The 19,371-nt window shown below is 38.9% G+C and overlaps 1 protein-coding gene across 1 annotated transcript in view; it reads right to left on the bottom strand.

Moving 5' to 3' along the window:
* Snx1 (sorting nexin 1) overlaps positions 1-19,371 on the bottom strand; it is a 339,596-nt gene that overhangs the window by 252,081 nt on the left and 68,144 nt on the right. Inside the window, exon 2 of the mRNA XM_067140832.2 lies at positions 12,416-12,493. Within this exon, the coding sequence (XP_066996933.1) occupies positions 12,416-12,493 (78 nt within the window). The remainder of the gene's footprint in view (positions 1-12,415; positions 12,494-19,371) is intronic.

The following is a 19,371-nucleotide window of genomic DNA, read 5'->3' as shown; positions in this document are numbered from 1 at the left end:
CTGGAGAGAGCTTTTTGGGAAGATCATATGAAAGTAATGTTTGAAATCAAGGACAAATTGGGCAAATTTTCATTTATAGGAAGACAAATTAGGGAATGAAATAATTCATGAAGGGAAATGTTTGATAAACTTCCAAGCTCTTTGAAATCATTTAAGACTAGGTAAATAATTGATATGTAATCTGACACCTGGGCAATAATCCTAAATGCAGATCAACGATGACTGATCGATTGGTTGTACAACATTGTATATATTTCTCGAATGGGTGATGGCTGGTCTCTCAGACGCTGGCAAAGCTTATTTTCCAATCCATGCCAATGAAGAGGTAATCTTTCAAGACTATGTTTGACCTTATTCTCTCATGATTTTCGATTATGTTTATACAGAACAGCAAGCTATCATTTAAGCCTACTTTAGCATGGGACATCGTAGATATGTAGACTGTTTGTTGAAGTCAAACTGTAAGCTTCTGACACTACCTACCACATCAAGCCAATGTGAAGGTAAGTAATTCAATTATGCCTGCTCATCCTGTATTTGAGTCTCAGTGAAGGAAGTCTCAGCGCCCCAGCTTTGAATGGTTGATCGTATGATGATTCCAACCCAACTGAGTTGAGCCTGGTATCTACCTTACATTCAGAGAGGAAACTACGAATTATAGCAGACATCAAGAAAGCCTTCCTGCAGATAAGCATTTGTGAAGAGGATAAAAACGATCACAGTTTCCTGTAGTGAAATGAAGTCTTTGATAATTACAAGATCCTCAGGCATCCAAGGCTGATTTTTTTTGGGCTTAACTCCTTCCGGTCTAACTGCGAGCATAGCTCGCAGCGGCCGAAATTACGCTCAGGCCACGCTGCGGGCATAGCAATTTGACAATTCACTAAAAATCGGAAAGGACCTATGAATGCATTCTGGTGGTTACATGGTGTTTCTTCATGCATTAGTTATGAAAGTATTTAAGCAGATGGCAGTATTGTATGTCTAATTCAGAGAATTTAAGATATTTTCGACCTGCATGCATCAATAGATGTTGTCACTCAGTGAGCTCAAAGATATGGCTTCTCGAGGCAAACATGTGCTTGACGAAAGTGACATTTTCGATATTTTATGAGACGACAGTGGCTCAGAGGTTGATGTTAGCGAAAATACTCATAGTGAAGATGATAATGAAGGTATGTAGTTATAAGTTAATGTGCAAATGAACATATTAATGAGATATGAGTTTGAAAAAACTTCTTACAATTCATTAGAATTGGAGTTTCTTTTACGGCCTACCGCATGTTCCCGCGTATTTCATATTTGCGTGAACACAAGATTGTCTACATAATAGTAAAGAAGCCGTCCATTTTTTTCTAGATATGAGGGATTACAATGTTGGAGGCCACTTTGATAAAACGCTGTGAATAATGACAGCAGTGCCAGTGATGGAGGTAAGCATAACCTAAATATGTCAAGTGACAGCAATATTTTTGCCATACATTTTGTTTATGTTATGAAATGTGACAACCTTCACTATTATAACTCCTTCTTATGCTTCAGAAAATGCACCTGCCTATGAAATACCCCCAGAACCGGAACAATCTAAGAAAAGGAATCAAAGCACGAATGACAGACACTGATTTGGGATGGGATGACGTAAGAGTTGACTCACCTCCAAGAAGAAACAAGATTTATGCAGTGATTCCGAGAGTTGCTGTTGAAATGGAGAATTTTTCCAGTGAGTACGACTGCTTCCAGTATATTTTCACTAAGGATATGATCAAAAATATAAAGCAAGAAAACAACAGGTATGCCGCAAACACAATCTCAAAACTCAGACGGGCAAATAAATTGAATGAACATACAGTAGAAGTCCGTTATAGCGAGAATTCGTAACAGCGAAAAATTTACTCGCTATGATGGATTGTCGTTATATCCGATTTTTGTATAAAAGTCGGAAAACCCTTCATGCACTTTAAAATCGGTATGAAACGGCAATCATTTTGTTCAAAACTTGCGTTTCCGTAGACGATATCCACACTACGGCTTACTTGTTATTTTTCGTAATCCGATATTACGTGAAAGTGTATGTTTAATTTCTTTCTGAAAAAAAAATATAGTACCGCATATCTCCGAATCCAAGATGAACCCCACTTTTTCCTTCAAAAAATTTAAATCAGGATCAAAAAGAAGTTTGTAAAATCATATGAATGCCTTGTCTTACAGTAGGCCTACGCATTTTTTGACTGTGTTTAGACGCCGAAATTTGACTTTCGTCACGCCGTATTTCTTTATTTTTGGCGGCTGCACAATTATTTCCGCGGGTTTAAGGACCATTAACTCAACATTGGCATCATAATACCGAAGAGAACGCGTTGAAAATTTTCCGGCAATACCTATTCCATGCGTGTCTACAATACAACGATCCATCAGGAAATTATTCTTGCTGTCTATTACTTTTACGCAGCGTCAGATATAACCGGCTGCCGCTACACGCACGTCTCGCTTGTCGGGTACGGCCAAATTCAGCGGCTAGCGATGTATTGGCCTAATCGCAAACGTTGAAAGTCAACGAACGAGTTTATAGCGCCACGGTATGGCCATTCCGCTCTTGCGTTTTTCGTGCACATACCTCACAATTTCATCTTCGACTTCTTTAAAGCGTCATTGTTGCGAACCACTGAATGTATTTTTTGTACAGTATGCATTTTTTTTAGCTCTTTGTCTTCACGCTAACGCCAAATACTGGCTTTAGTTAGGCCTATGCTGTATTTACTTGCGGCTGCACAATTATTCTACATTATCGTGTGTTTAATAAACATTAACTTATAATTGGCATCGTAATATCAATTAGAACCCGTTGAAAATTTGCCGGCAATACCTTTTCCACGTATCTTTACAATACGACTATCCATCACGAAAATATTCCTGCTGTCCATAAACCTTCATTTTACTAAGCGTCAAGTACAATAGACGCGTTATGACTCTGCCACTGAGTAGCCATGGCTTTTCTAAGAATTCGAAGGGTCGCACGCTTTGATGCCATTCTGCAGATTTGAGAAACACACAGGCTCTGTACAACCGGTTGTCGCGGCTAGCGATGTGTAGTAAAGAGGCGATCGTTTATTGCCAACGAGTTCTGTGCGCGTGTGAAAAGAAGCAGCGTGGTTACCGCGGTAGTTGTCAGTGGTATCCATTAACTTACTGTTAGGCCGGGAATGCAACAACTCTTGAGTTTTCGCACGAGATTCTGAAAAGAAAAAAACTCAGCTTTCTTAGCCGTAACTAGACGCGAGAAGATATGAAATATCCTCTGAAATCAGTGATGTACTCTGCCATATCTTGAAGTGTATCACATTATTACTTAATTTCCGTATATAACATCAAAATTAAGATATCGTTTACTTCAGTCTATTTTTAACGAGTTAACAACTGCTATCGGCCACGTTATTTACGCATTTATTACGAAAACGTGTTTTCCTCTTTCATTTCGAATTTTCTTTAGAGAACAGCAGTCAATGGGTATTACTAATAAACTCCAACATCGCCTTTGAATGTCAACGAGAGAGCTCGCATATGCACAAAGTGAGAAAACTATACCGTACCAATGATGATCGATAGCATTTTGTTGCAAACGTTTCAGTTTTCTTATCCAAACAGCGTCACGTATCCTAACTTAACCGTACTATACGTATGATGAACACACTTCAAGCGCCAGTAGGGAAATTATACCTTTCTCGCTATAAATTTTCATAATAGCCTTTGCGTAATTTAACCAGACGCGACAAAATATAATCTAACCTCTGAAATCAATTAAGCACTCTGCCATATCTCAAGGTGTATCCCATTCTTACTTAATTGCAGTATTTAGCCTCAAAATTAAGCGGCGGTTTAGTCAGCCTTGTATTTAACGAGTTAACAACCGTTATCGGACACGTTATTTACGCATTTATTACGAAAGTATGTTCTCTTTCATTTCGAATTTTCTTTACGAAACAACTGTCGACGGATATTACTTATCGACTCCGACATCGCCTTCGAATGTCGACGAGAGAAATCGCTAGTGCACATAGCGAGGAAACGAAGCCGAAGGTAATCGATCGCATGCAATATCGTCGCTGGGGTGCATAAATATCGGTAACGGAAAAAATCGCGCGTGCTTAATCGCTCGTAATAACGGATGCGCCAGTGATAGGGTTCTCGCTGTAACCGAAAGACGATACGCGGTTTAATATAGGAATTTGGAAGGGACAGAAAAATGTCGTCGCTATAACGGAGTTCTCGTTATATGCCGTGCTCGCTATAACGGACTTCTACTGTATTATGTTGTAGCAATGGGTTCCAGTTACATTATCTGAACTGTAGAAATTATTTGCCATAATCGTGCATATGTACTTAGTTGTAGAAAGTAATCTGAAGGATTATTGGTCGACATCCCATTTTTTTTGCAGACAACATTTGCTGGCAAGCTACTGTCACGTGACAGATTCAAAATGATCATGTCTATGCTGCATTTGAACGACACATTCCTCATGATCAAACAGGTCATGATCCTCTCCACAAAGTTAGGCCATATTTCGATTCTCTGGTGAAACAGTTAAATGGTGGAATTGTCCCATCCGAAAATCTGATAGTTGTTTGGGGAATTTTTGCCTTTCGTGGTAGAATACACTTTCATGTTGCAAGTTGTTCGTGACTCGCTGACTAACTTTTGAAACATATAAATCTGAATTTAATATGGAAAATATGCAATACCTGCATTTAAATTGGAAAATATGAAAAGTAATATTCATTAAATAAAATACACAATCATCGAACCTTGTACTCACACTTCTTACCTGCTTACACATACGTTATTTGATGGGCGCGCCAGCCACCACTCAGTGCAGCAATAATAGAATGAGAATCTTGACTATCTCTAGGGTGTGGGGTAATAAGCTTACTTTCAACATATCGTATAAGTTCTGGGAAAAGGAGATTGGCATTCGGTTTCCCCATTAATTTTGAGGTTAAGATATTTTACTGTCAATGAAATAAAACTATGAATTCGTTTGATAGAACAAAATATATTCTTTAAATAATATATAAAAAATAGCGAGTCTTGTTGCGATAAAACAGATGAGAATATGAAATTATGACATTGCAACTGAAAGAAACTAGGCATGAATTTGAATTCTTCTTGACCGGACATTTAACCATTTATACAAAATATATCCCTCACTGTTTCACTTGACTGTACCTTCAACACTTTTGAGTGTAATTACGACGAATTCCTTAAATCTGGTGTTTACTGTAGATGTATCGCGCCTAATTTGGTGATGTATCCATATGACTGCTTCTCCATATCATATGATTTCTTGGTAAATCTGTATGGTATCACTTCTATGGAAGTGTGTCCCTCTGCGACTCCATGATAAGCCTTTGCGTCCGTATCTTCAACTAGGTGACCGACCAACTTTGGCCTCACTCTCTCAATGACCAACAATTAAATGCTCACCAAGTCTTCTCCATCTCCTTCCCACTCGTTGATTGACCGACTTAGGGCCTCTGCTTCCAATTGAATAATGACTGTTCACTTATCCATTTTGGCTTCTTCACTGTACTGCTTCCGTTTAACTAATGACTGACGCTACAATATGCAGTCACCTTTTATAGACGTTGGTTGACGCAGCTACGTAATCTCCAGAAATAACAATAATTTACTCCCACCCGCCTCAAACTGTTGCATGTAATGGTGAAATGCCCTGGGGCTCCTGAGTATCTGAGCGCATTGCTAAATGCTCACGATGACGTAGCCATGACGTGGCGATGACTTGACAGAAATGTCAGCAGTATTGCACAATATAGCAATGCCATATCCAACATCTGATATTTAACAATTCTCACTGCGCATGTCTTGAGTGTTATTCTTCACATACGTATATATGCATACATTTAACTACAATTCTGCAAGCGACAAGCGTTGCAGAATTGGATTGAATAAGAATGATAATTACAATAGTAATAATATCGCAGATAAGATAATAATAATAATAATAAAAAAGAAATAAGAAGAAAAAGAATAATAATCATAATACAGATAAAATAATAAAATAATAAAAATACAGATATCTTCTTGTAACGGGATTTGAACCGTTACAGTGTGTACAAGAAGAACAAACCAGAGAAGTACGGAATAAAGTTGTTTCTTGTGTGTGAATCTAATTCAGGTTATGCTTTCAATACTGAAGTGTACTCTGGTTGTGGAAATGACTGTTCGATTGATTCTCTGTTCGAAAGGCTGTTGTCAGATTATTTTCACAAAGGCCATAGTGTGTATATGGACAGATTTTACACTAGTCCAACTGTTGTGCAATATTTATGGGATGGAGATACCTTAGGTATAGGGACTGTAATGCTCAACAGAGAAGAGATGCCTAAAGGTTTAGCCGCTGCTAAATTGAAGAGGGGAGAGTTGACTTTCCGTCATCCAAAATGATGGTTTGCAAATGGAAAGGCACTAGAGATGTCACTGTTCTATCTTTAAAACATGGATATACAGCTTCTGAAGTGACAGTGAGGTCAAAGGGTTGTAAAGGAAAGGTTATGGTGAAGCCATAGGCTATACTGGACTATAACATAAATAAATGTGGAGTGGACCGTAATGACCAGCTTGTAGCCTACTATCCATTCAAGAGTAAAATGAAGTGGTGGAAGAAGCTGTTATTTCCATCTGTTCGAGGCGTAGTGAATAGCTACATACTATTCAAGAAAATTGGAAGAAACCGTCCATACACTTCCCTTGAGAAATTCATGTGTGTCGTTGGTGAGACACTGCCTTTGGTAGCAGGGGAAGAATTTGTTGCCATGGATGTTGGAACAACAATAGACCAACTCACCGGAAGGCATTTTGGGAGAAAAATCCCACCAACTGAGAACAAGGCCAGACCATGTAGAAGCTGCAAAGTGTGTGGGGACAGAAGCAAGAAGGCAAATGGTAAATGGGCCAGGAAGGAGACAACGTATTATTGCCCACTGTGTGATGTAGGACTTTGCATGTCAGATTGTTTCAAAATTTATCCCACACAGGCAAATTATATTTAGAAGACTTTTCTCTTGCTCAGCTGTCTTTTGTGGTAAACGGCACAATAATTTTACATTTGAGTAACTTTTGACGAAATTTATCAATTAAAATAACATTTCATAAGAGCTCCCATTTTCATTATTGTAATTATTATTATTATTATTATTATTATTATTATTACTGAAAAATTATTTTTATATCTTACTCGCTGTTTTGTAATTGCAATGCAAATTTTGTATTATCAAAATAGGGTAAATATAACAGTATTTCAGAAAACTGTACTTGCTTAGTTATCCGTCAGACTTTTTTTGCTATTCGCAAAACATGGTACAATACATAAACAATTTTAAAATCTCAAGTGATAGTTGACATAATACAAACAGCAGTTTTCAAAACTAGATGCTCAAGCACAAAGAAAAAGGAATCATGCAAATACCTCTTATAGGTACAGAGATATGTTTTAGAAATCCTTAAAAATGCCCAGTCCAGAACGTCTGTTAGGGATATTAAGGCCTAGACTGGAATGGGTTAACTTCCAGCTCATCTCCTAAATTCCCAAGTCTTCCAAGCCCAAAATTTGAAACATTTTTGTAATGCTACTCTTGTCAGAAATCATCCAGGACAAATCGTGCTGCTTTCCTAGAGATCTTTTTCAGTTCTTGTTGATAATCCTGGTGTAGGTCGCATACAATGGAACCATATTGTAATTGGGGTCTTACCAGAGACATTCTACCTCTCTTTTATATCCTTACTACAATGCCTGAATACTCTCACAATCATATAAAGAGATCTGTAAACTTTATTTACAACCTCATTAATGTGATTATCACAATGACTATCTGTTATATTAATACCCCATGAGGTATTTTCACACTATCAACATAGTAATTAAATACAAATCATCTGAAAAAATATTTGGAAAACCTGCAGCTCAACCCTGCTGTTAATCAAGAGACATCTACAGAGCTCCTACTTGCACAACGTTGTCATTAGCATCAACAGTAAATTAGGGTGGACGAGTTTATCCAGCTAGTGTGGTGTTATCAAAAAGCAGGTTTAATTTCAGAGGATGGCAGTTGCCCAGGACGATGAACAATCTGCCACTCTGTCATCAGTATTCGGTTTCTTGTGGGATTGACAAGACAATACACTGACTTCAAATTGGTTTAAGAGTATTCAGATAGAAGACACAAAAACAGTTTATGTGATACAGATGTTTCCCATAGGGAAACTGAAATATTTGTCCCGAATGAGTAAATTTATAATACCAATATAAATGGTCCGTTATTGGACATTATAAATTTTCCAGCTAACTCATTCATAGTTACCAGCGTTTCGCCCCTGTGTGCTAGGCTGGGCTTATCAGTTAGTACCTAGCACACCTACCAAGACTCATGGCTAGTGCATACCGTGGAGGCCACTGCATAGGCTATTTGAAGCCACCAGCAGTGCCAATGCACTATGAGAGACTGTCTCACTACAAAAAATTGATGCCTGCTTAGCCATCAGATGATATAGATGTTGATTCCCATAGGGGAAGCTGAAATATTTGTCCCGAATGAGTACTGAGTAGCCTCCATGGTATGCACTAGCCATGCATCTTGGTAGGTGTGCTAGGTACCAACTGATGAGCCCAGCCTAGCACACACGGGCGAAACGCTGGCAACTATGAACGAGTTAACTGGAAAATTTATAATGTCCAATAACGAACCATTTATATTGGTATTATAAATTTACTAATTCGGGACAAATATTTCAGTTTCCCTATGGGAATCAACATCTATATTATATGATGGCCAAGCAGGCATCAATTTTTGGTAGTGAGAAAGTCTCTCATAGTGCACTGGCACGGCCGGTGGCTTCAAATAGCCTATGCAGTGGCCTCCACGGTATGCACTAGCAATGCGTCTTGGTAGGTGTGCTAGGTACCAACTGATGAGCCCAGCCTAGCACACGGGGGCGAAACACTGGCAACTATGAACGAGTTAGCTGGAAAATTTATGTCCAATAACGGACCATTTATATTGGTATTAAAAACAGTTTAGTCACTCTCACAAAGAATTTTCCATCCTGTTGGCATGACATGTCCTTATCACCCTTGATGTCTAACAGTTGGTTCAGAAGACATGGAAGACTCTTGTAAGATGGGAGAGAGCAATTGCTAAGTCCAAAGCCGAGTTTCTGCTCTGGTTAAAATTTTACCTCACCTGATAGATATTAAGATTCCTCAGTGGTTTGGAAGGAGTGGTCATGTGCAAATCCACATCTTCAGTGATGATAGTCAACTTGCCCATGCTGTGGTGTTCTTCATATGATGCAATTCCAACAATCATGTGAGAGTGCAGTTATACGAAGCAAAATCATGTGTAGCCCCATTCACAGTAGCAACTGTCAGCAGCTATCATTGGTGCATGGTTGCCTAAATGTCTTCGAATCTACTTCCTTGGAAGTTAATTACGTTTGCCTCTGATCCGACTTGTAGGACTGAGAACTGGTCAGTATTTTTCCCACACCCACGTTAATGAGATCTGGAACCTGACCAATTCAAGCTGCTAGAGACACATTCCAGGTTGACCGAATTCAGCTGATCTGTCGTCAAATGGATGTTCTGTTTGCCAACTAGTGGCCTCGGAATGTTGAGAGGGGCCTTCTTGGTTGTTGATGGCCACAAACAGAAAAGGTGTATGATGAAATGAGCATCAGAAAGGATATTAAGAAAAATCAGATGTGCTCCAGTACTGTAATGAAGGAAAGTTCATCATGGTATGCAGGATGCTTTTACAGCTTATCACAGAATAATTAGTCCGCTTGCATAGATTCTTCATTTCTGGAAGAGTTTTCCAAAATGAGAGAGGATCTAGCAGGAGAATCTGTAAGCTAGGCTGAAATTAGACTCCCTGGTATAATGCAATGAGAAAGGTTCAATGGATCAGCTAATAAGCAACTGCTATCACTGCAAATGTTCATGGAATGTGGCATCCTCAGGGTTAAAATGAGACAACTCCTAAAAGAAGATCTGAAACCAATTAAAGATCCAATGATTCTTCTAGTAAACCATGTTGTTGCTTCTTGGCTGATCACAGGGGAGCATGTGAAAGAAAATCATCTGAGAAACGCTTCTAGATCATCTGTGGAAGAACTGTGCGAAAACTCATAAGAAAATAAGTGTTGGAGGCTTGATGGACAACATGCTGAAGTTGCTTAAGCCCCTTTGCCCTTGAACCGCATACAGGAAGCATATATATTTGAAGTGATAGGTGTGGATTTGACAGGTCCTCTGTGTTCCTAAGAGATGAAAGTAATGCTTGGATTGTAGTATTCATCTGTACAGTGTACCATGCCATATATCTGTAAATTGCTACTACTATCTCCACTGAAGCTTTCCAGAGTTTTGCAGGTCGAAGAGGACATCCCTCTGTCATTTACTCTGACAATGGTACTAATTTCACTGTTTTCAAAATGTTGACTGGGAAAACATTTCTACACAATTCATTGGAACGTATCACTTGGGAGATTTAGTCTTCAGTGATCTTTCGTGGGGAGGCTTCTGGGAAAGGTTAATATATCTCAGACAGTTTCTGAAACAAGTTTTTGGTAAAGCTTGTCTAACCTACCAAGAGATGCTTACTCTTCTCTGCAGTGTAAAACTGAAAGCTGCTAACATATATTACAGATGGATGTGAGGTGTAAGTTCACTCACCCCTGTTTCCCACATGAAATTAAGGACACTGGTGTTCTGGAGTGACAAGTTGTATGCCAGAACTCTGAATCAACAAAATCTTCGTCTGAACTTCAGAATGGAATTAAAGAACAAACTCAAGTATCTGGGACTTTTGACACACAGTGAAATGAGTCGCTGATCATTTCCTTTGTTCATAAGTGACGACGTCCTAGTCAGATCAGATAGCTCTAAGAGGAAGGTCTGGCCCCTGGAAAAGTCTGTGGAGCTGTTTCCTGGAACTGAAGGCATTACAAGACTTGCAACAGTTGTTACACCTAAAGCAGAATTAGAAGTCCCCAATAAAGAAAGTGGGTCCTCTGAAAACTAGTCTGAATGGGAAAATAACTGCTGCTTCAGAAGAGATGGGAGGATGTGAGAGACAGGCCTACAGCTGGCAACGTTTTGTTTGTGTTATTTTGTTTTTGCCTTACTAAGAGGATGGGGTAGCCAAGAATATAAGTGTTCTGTGCTGACGATTGTTTTGATGATGATGCTTGCTGTTTAAAGGGGCCTAACATCGAGGTCATCAGCCCCTAATGGTACGATATGAAATGATAACAAGAAGTTCAAAATCATCCACTGACCAAAATAAAAAATGTCATGAAGAATGAATGGATGGACATGAATCAAAAAAACAAAACAAAAAACAAACAAAAACCAGTGGATCTGACTCAAAAAAGGTCATAAATAATAGTATTACCAACCAAGAGACCACTTATAAAGACAATCCTGAATCAAGGATGCTTGATGTCTAAAGGGGTCCAAAATCCAGGTCAAGGCCCCTCAGAATGGTACTTATCACTAGTAAAGTAGAACCATGGTATTTGTCATGTTGGGGTACTAATCAAAAGTAGCAAAGACTCATGGTGTTTCACACAATTATTGTACGTTGTACAGGGAACGCAGACCTATGGTGTTTCCCTCACAATGGCACCACTCATAGCCAACGCAAACCGATGAGGTTCCTCACCTAGGTGTACTAACCACAGGGACTCTTACTATCCTGAGGTGTTCCTCACATAGTGGGTACTAATCACAGGCAATGCAGACCCACGGTGTTGCTCATATAGTGGTACAACTCACAGGCAACGCCCAGACCCGCGGTGTTGCTCACATGGGTACGACTCACGGGTACTGGAAACTCACCGGAAACCCAACTCGCTGCTTATACTAATCACAAACCTATTTCATACCTAATATAGTGGTACTACTCGCAAGTAAAGGCAACCCATGGTGTTCCCCGCGTGATGGTACAAATCAAACGTAGTTTCATGGTTCTAAGACATCCCTTGGTCGCCCCTTTTAGTCGCCTCACACGACAGACAGAGGATACTGTGGGTGTATTTTTTGTCTGCGTCCCCAACCCACAGGGGGGTAGAAGATTGTTTTTACGAAGATGTATCACAGTGTGTTGTGTTTCTCTTCATCAAAACAAGTAGTCTTTATTTTCCTAGTGATATCTCAGATTTTTATGTTTCACAAAATATTATTGCACCTTCAAATACCAGGGGAATGAACCAGAATTGAACCCGCCGACTTAAGGTCAGAAGGCCATGCTCTAACATTTCAGGTACGTAGCCCAACAATGATGGAATTAGGTATAATGTTTAAAACAGAACGTAAAATATGGATTACCGGAATGTACTAACCTGATCCAGCCGGAGTTTTGGGGTTGCAGAAACTCCATTGAACGAGCCTTGGAGTTCATCATCCAGGCCACTTACATCCTATTAAGGAAACAGAAAAATTCTTGATAGATGGATTGAAACTTCAAGTCTGTGCAAAATATATTCCTATTTCTTCCAAATAGGTTTCTGCAGTAAAGCAAATTGCATCACTAGATAGGAAATAATTAAGTGCACATAGCAAAATTCACTCACAAATCAGAAACTGACAGCTTGACAACTTAATCTGTGCATTCATAATTCCATAACTATACTGACATACAAATAAAGCATAATGAGTAAAAGAGAGAACTGAAAGTATCAAAGGGAGCAAGTATTGTTACTGTTTAGCAAGGAATGTGACATACCTAAAAATTCAAAATTAAACACACAACCCCCACCCCTCTTATTTAATTTTAAAAAATACATCTTTAAGAAGATGATATGGACCTGCTGCTAGAGCAGAATTCTTACATACTTACAGAATGTGCCAACACAAACTACCGGTACATCCTTTGTAGCACTCCATAAGCCACAAAGCAACCTTTCTATGCTTCAGTTACAGTTCCAAGAATCCAGACATTAAAACCCACATATGCCAAGCATCCTATATAAATCATCTGGTTCAAATGTAAGACAGCTCAGAAGAAGCTAGATCTGAGTTATATGAGACAAAGTTTACATGTCTGTAAAACTGGACATTCCTGGTAGTTTCCAATTCTTTTATCCTTCCAAGCCACTGTAGAAAAATTACACATCACATATTGTTCCTGTACAAAGCTACAATATTTCAAAAAGGTGCAGTTGTAAAACGTTCAACACTACAATTTTATTGTGGACACTTCTATAGTAAATTTCTTGGTTTAGCTCAGTTTTGATTAGAGATACAATTTATTGCAGTACTCAACCAGAGAGCACTTTGAAAAATGGAAGAGAATGATATGAATAACTCAAAATTGATCATTTTTGAGTTGTAGCACTTTTGACCAGACTACCTTCATGTAAGATACTTGCACTACTGTGATATTTTTTATTACTGTATTTCTTTTTCAGCTCAGGAGATGGCAATAGTCGTCAGTACTTCGCTGGAGTGTAAACAAATGAAACATGACCTAACATGTCCACTGTTGTGGCAATTTGTTTGCTTATGAGTTATAAGGTTCTGTGTAACTTCATGAAAACTTCAGTTTAATGCTATGATAGCAGAAAGTAATTATTGCATAATTATTGTTATAGAACTTTTATCACCTAATTGTTAGAGAACATACAGTAGATATGCAAATTAAAAGTAATGATGTAGGTATTTTACTTTCTATGGTTGAGCTTAGTGTCCCAAGCCTGATGTTCTACATGTACGACACACTGCAAATATACTACATGTAAATAAATTCTGTTGAAATTAAGATTTTTTTTTCCCCCTTACTACCGAACCATAATTTTATGAACATGCATAACTTACATAATTTAAGCTCTGTAAGTACATATACACTGGACAAAATGATGACACTTTTGAAAAATTAAAGAATAAATGTAGAGGTCAGATGTATACAGTATGTAGATCCACCACATAATGCCAATGAGAATTATCATCAGGGATTTACAACATCATTTTTATGTGTTTAGTAATCTCAATTACAGGCAAGGCTTCTATTTCAGGCGATAGTCCATTCCAGAGTCATGAGGAACGGCTGCAGTAATCTGATTGGTAGGAAAAGGTACAAGCAAATGGAGGGATAAGATTAATTCGACTGAGGACTGAGCGAAAGGATAGGGAAAAATGATGAAAAGGGTCATGGTTAATGCACCCAGCAGGGATTTTTGAATGAAGTTCTTTTGATAATTTTTTTTTCTCTCTTTACTTATTGCTAGGGACCTGAAAAATGAGCATCTGCTTCAAAATTAGCATCTATTTTTTCTAAAATTAGCATCTATTTTTCCAAAATTAGCATCTATTTACAAAGTTAAAATAATCGCATGGTATTATTAATTTTAACGATTCCAAGTTTATGAAGTGCAATTATTGTCCTTGGTTCACACACAATACAAATTCATTGTTCAAACGAAAGCAATTTCAGTACTTCGGCATTGTTTTTTTTCAAATTGCACCATCTGTCTGTAACCACTGTGTTGTAATGAGACAACACATGCTCACTATCGACATTGTTCGTTGGGGTCCACAACTCAAGACAGTATTTAGCAAATATGCTGAACTCTGAACTGCAATTAATGCAAGCATGACATCACATTTTTCACTTTCTTTCATCTGGGTTTGAATTGCATGTTTCAGAGAACAGTAACCAGACCAGATATCGTTTCGTGAGAGATCTGTTACTCCAAACAATTTCTCAAGCTCATCTAATTTATCAGTGTTATTCAAAATTATATTTTTTGGATACAAAGCTTGAGAAATTGATACAAAATGCTTACGGTTGGGGTCTTTAGCTTTCAATGTGACTAGCTTGCACTGTGAAGAATGAGCAGCTTTGACAAATGTGTCTCTACATGCAGCCTGCTGTAGAGGAGCGAGATTAATCAAAGCATCATTAGTTGCCGCGAAAAAATTCCTCTCACAAATTAAGGTAAAAATGGCGTCAAGGTTATGCAGTTTGGGGTAAAGGAGATGAGAGGTAGGATGCACAGACCCTTCAAGTTCAGTAAGGAGGTCAACCAATCCAGCTGCATGATCTGTGACAAAAACCATGTGGGAGTGAAGCCTATTCACTTCTCGGTCACTCAGATCAGTCAGGTATTTAATACCACAGTTTATGTCTTTCATGTCAGACATCTTGAAAAATGTAAACTTCAGTAAAGTAAGCACTCAAATAGAAGACAGCCTGAAACCAGCTATTCCATCAGGTTATGACAGGTGCAGGAAAAAGCTTTGCTTCCTTTGAAGCACCATACTTCGATGTTAAGATTTGTAAATAATTACATTTTCGCTTTCTTGTGTTCAAAAATGCAGACTTTACCATCACAACCACATGATTCAAATCTGTCATCACTGCGTCCCAACTATTGCCAACCAAGCTGATCTTTTTGCTAGGGGCTTTACGTCGCACCGACACAGATAGGTCTTATGGCGACGATGGGATAGGAAAGGCCTAGGAGTTGGAAGGAAGCGGCCGTGGCCTTAATTAAGGTACAGCCCCAGCATTTGCCTGGTGTGAAAATGGGAAACCACGGAAAACCATTTTCAGGGCTGCCGATAGTGGGATTCGAACCTACTATCTCCCGGATGCAAGCTCACAGCCGCGCGCCTCTACACGCACGGCCAACTCGCCCGGTCAAGCTGATCTTATGTGCCCAGCACTGTACCTACATGCATTAAATGATCCCATATGAACAATGTTTCATAACACCGGGTCATTTATGGGGCACTCTCCCTAACACGAACTGCATCATATGGTACACTATAATTGCGCAGAGCTTCTAAAACAGAACGAAAGCAGTTTGTAGCATTTCCTGCATCAAGATACGTAGTTCACAGGAACAACATGCAGCTCTCTTTTCGATCCAGCTGGGACTTGGAATATGATAAAAACATAAGGGCCCATTCTATCTGTAGTTTCATCACAGAGTATGTTGATGTTCTTCCCCACTAGGGCCTCTGCTGTTCTTTTCTGGTGGTCAGATGCAACTTCTAGGAAGGAAGAAAGACCTCAAAAATTATAACAAAATAACTTAAAATTACTGGATCAATTGGGTACAGGTAAGAGAGTTCTCACATATGGCAGCTCTTCATCTGAAAACTCCATAATCCAGGCTCTTAGCTCTTTGCTTTCTAGCTTTTCCAGAGGTATATTTGCTCTGGCAAATACTTCAACTGTGCGTTTAGAGAAGTTATCTCTGGAAATTTTTCATCTTTTATGAAATTTTTCATCTTTTACAACTAACTGTGTAAGCACAGAAGATTGCTTTCTTTGAGACGTACTAGTAGCAGGGATTGAACTTTCGTTTTCGCGTCGCTTACCCATGTGTTTTTCAGATTTAACATGTTTCACAATGCTATCCTTTTTTCCCCCCCATCCAACTCAGCAATTACAATATCTGCAAAACACTGTCGCTGAATCTGTGGCATATAAACCATCCTTTGCATACTGCTGAGCCATTTCGTGCGCATTTTTTGTCCATCACCCCATAAACTAAACAATCGCTCGACTTTCTACTCTTCACTAGTTTCAATTTTGAGCAACAGGAAAACACTGCGTCTATCTCGTTATTTCTGTGACACTATTTACATTTCGATAATCGATACAGATCTTATTCCCATTGTAAATATCGATTAAAGTCAGCAAGCAGCAATCGATCAGCTACTTTTCTTCATCAATCAGAACGGTCGAAAGATTTATGCATCATATTTTGAGCATTTCTGACGATTTTGCTGAAATATGTTTTCACCGGTAAAATAGCACATTTTTGCAGAATTTGCACCAAAAACGCATATTCATACTAATTTTGCATTTTGAGTCAATTCGCATTTTGTCACACTTCTGTTCATCCATAAAAATTATTTTAAACTACATTAGCATTACCGTAGGCTTGCATTCAGTACAAGATTCAAAAATTTGCATTTATCGCAAATGCAATTTTTTCAGGTCCCTACTTATTACAATTTGCACTAAAATATAGGCATTTGCCTGGTGTGAAAATGGGAAAACACAGAAAACCACCTTCGGGTCTACCAACAATACAGTTCGAACCCACTATCTCCCAAATGCAAGCTGATAGCTAAGTGACCCAAACAGTGCAGCCAGTTGCTTGATCACAAGATTTTCTATTGAGGGAAGTTAAGCCGAATGAAGATGGGAGCAGTAAGTTATCAGCCCCTGCACAATGGTGTATGTTCTGAAGCTTGTTCAAGTTTCCAACTGTGGTGGGACTCCAAGCAGGAAAACTAAGTTAATATGGGTCTCATCTTACCATAGGCTGTTCATAGGGCCCCTGAATTCAAGCCTGTTAGATTCCTGCTAAAAATCCCATAATTTCCACCACTTTTTATCTTGCCTCCTAAGAATTACATCTCTATTTCAAATCAGTGAAAACAATGATTCCTAAGAGTTTAATGTTTGAGCACTGAGGGATTATGTTTTCATTTAATTCATGTGTGTTCTCTAGGCAGTTTCGTGATCTAAATATCCTAATATATTTATGTTTAAACCATTCATAGAACACCGATTCCTTCCAACTCCTAGGCCTTTCCTATCCCATCGTCGCCATAAGACCTGTCTGTGTCGGTGAGACAAAGCCACTAGAAAAAAAAGAAAACTATCTTCAGTATTTTTAAAATGCTTTTTTATATAGGACTGTCACCATATGAGCGGCTACACAACCGGAAAGATGGAGCATAAATGAGGTACATCAGCGTACCCTTCTACCCTTCAGAAAGGATTTCACCCATGCCAATAATTTGCTGCATATACCAAGCTGTTGCAGCCTTAACTGAAGTTGTTCATGCGGCACTTGGTCAAAGGCTTTGGTCCGGTCAGGTAACAGGTAGTCTACGTGAATCACATATGGATGATGCAAGTACCACTGCCATTCATCAATGACTTAAGGTGTGCAAGAAACCCCCATGACGAACCCAAGCTAAATAAAGCCAAGCAGGTCTCCCTCATAAGAATTCCAAAATGTTTCTTGCTACTAATCACTCCATACACTTACACATTAGAAATGTTATTGCCCTGGCCTATAATTATCACTGTTATCTCTTCCTCCACTTTTGAAAATTGCTACTTGTTTGCACATTTCCATTCACCAAGTACATAACCTCTATCAATTGATAAGTCAAACAAGGAGAAAAAAAATGAGACACTAAAGCATCTGCACACTGTAGTAAAATAATTGCAGCTATGTTGTCCACGTTGGAAGCAGCATTTGGTACAGTCTTTAGAAGGCTGTTCGAGAGAGGTTGGAGAGGGTTGTTTTTGGGTCCATATGTGTACCTTTTCCTGGTTCATTATAGTTCCCTTTAAACTTCTCACTGAACAATGGCAAGGGTCTCAAAGGAGGTAACTGTTGTCCCGTTAAGAGTACAATAAAGGAAGAGGAAGACATACTTCAAGGATGTGAGAAACCTGACGGGATGTAAAAGCTACAAGGAAGTGAAGAGAACAGCAGGATTGAGAGAATGGTTGCAGCGACAAGGCTTAGGGCCGATTGCAGAAACGATGACTAGTTTTACGCTTTAGACATCATCTACCTAAACAGCGTCTAAATCATTCATGATCTTCCATTGTATGAACAATGTTCAGTCGATGTTTAACTAGACATCCCTTAAAGTTTCAATTTTGGTTTGAAAATGGGAACAGAAGTATCTTTCATGCAACTCTTTGCTTGTCGCAACCAATGAAATTCGTCGATGCGCGCGCCGAACGCCAGTCAGCTGTTTGTCTTCCTACACATTACTCAAATATGGCTGAGCATGACTTGCCCACAGATAAGAGCATCGCTTTCGGTGCAAATTAAATCACATAATATTTTCGACACTAAACCGACACGCCACCATACGCGGAAGTGTAGCTTTCATTATAGCGTTGTTACAGTGAGTGTAATCTACTAATAAATACGGTAGCTTCGACGTAGAGAAGATGAAGCAACAGTAATGTGTAACCGAGTGTGTTGTACGGGCCATACAGATGTAGCTTGCATTCTGGAAATCGTAGGTTCGAAGCGCATCATCAGTAGCCGTGAAGATTGTTTGCCGTGGTTTCCCTACTTTTACACCAGCCAAATGCTAGGGCTGTACTTATGGCCACGGCTCTTCCTCCCCAGTCCTCTTTAACGATAATCACCACCACTTGCCTTTTCCTATCTGATAGTTGCCGAAAACCTATGCGATTATATACATAAAAATCCCATACAACCTACTTTTTAGTTTTCACTATTATGTGTCTTTACTTGGCAGTAAATATAAGTGAATCTCTCCCGGTTGATGTATGTGA

The sequence above is a fragment of the Anabrus simplex genome, chromosome 2, assembly GCF_040414725.1.
Source record: "Anabrus simplex isolate iqAnaSimp1 chromosome 2, ASM4041472v1, whole genome shotgun sequence".
NCBI classification, from domain to species: Eukaryota; Metazoa; Arthropoda; class Insecta; order Orthoptera; family Tettigoniidae; genus Anabrus; species Anabrus simplex.
The sequence above is the reverse complement of the archived record's forward strand: the minus strand, read 5'-3'. Positions and strand labels throughout refer to the sequence as shown.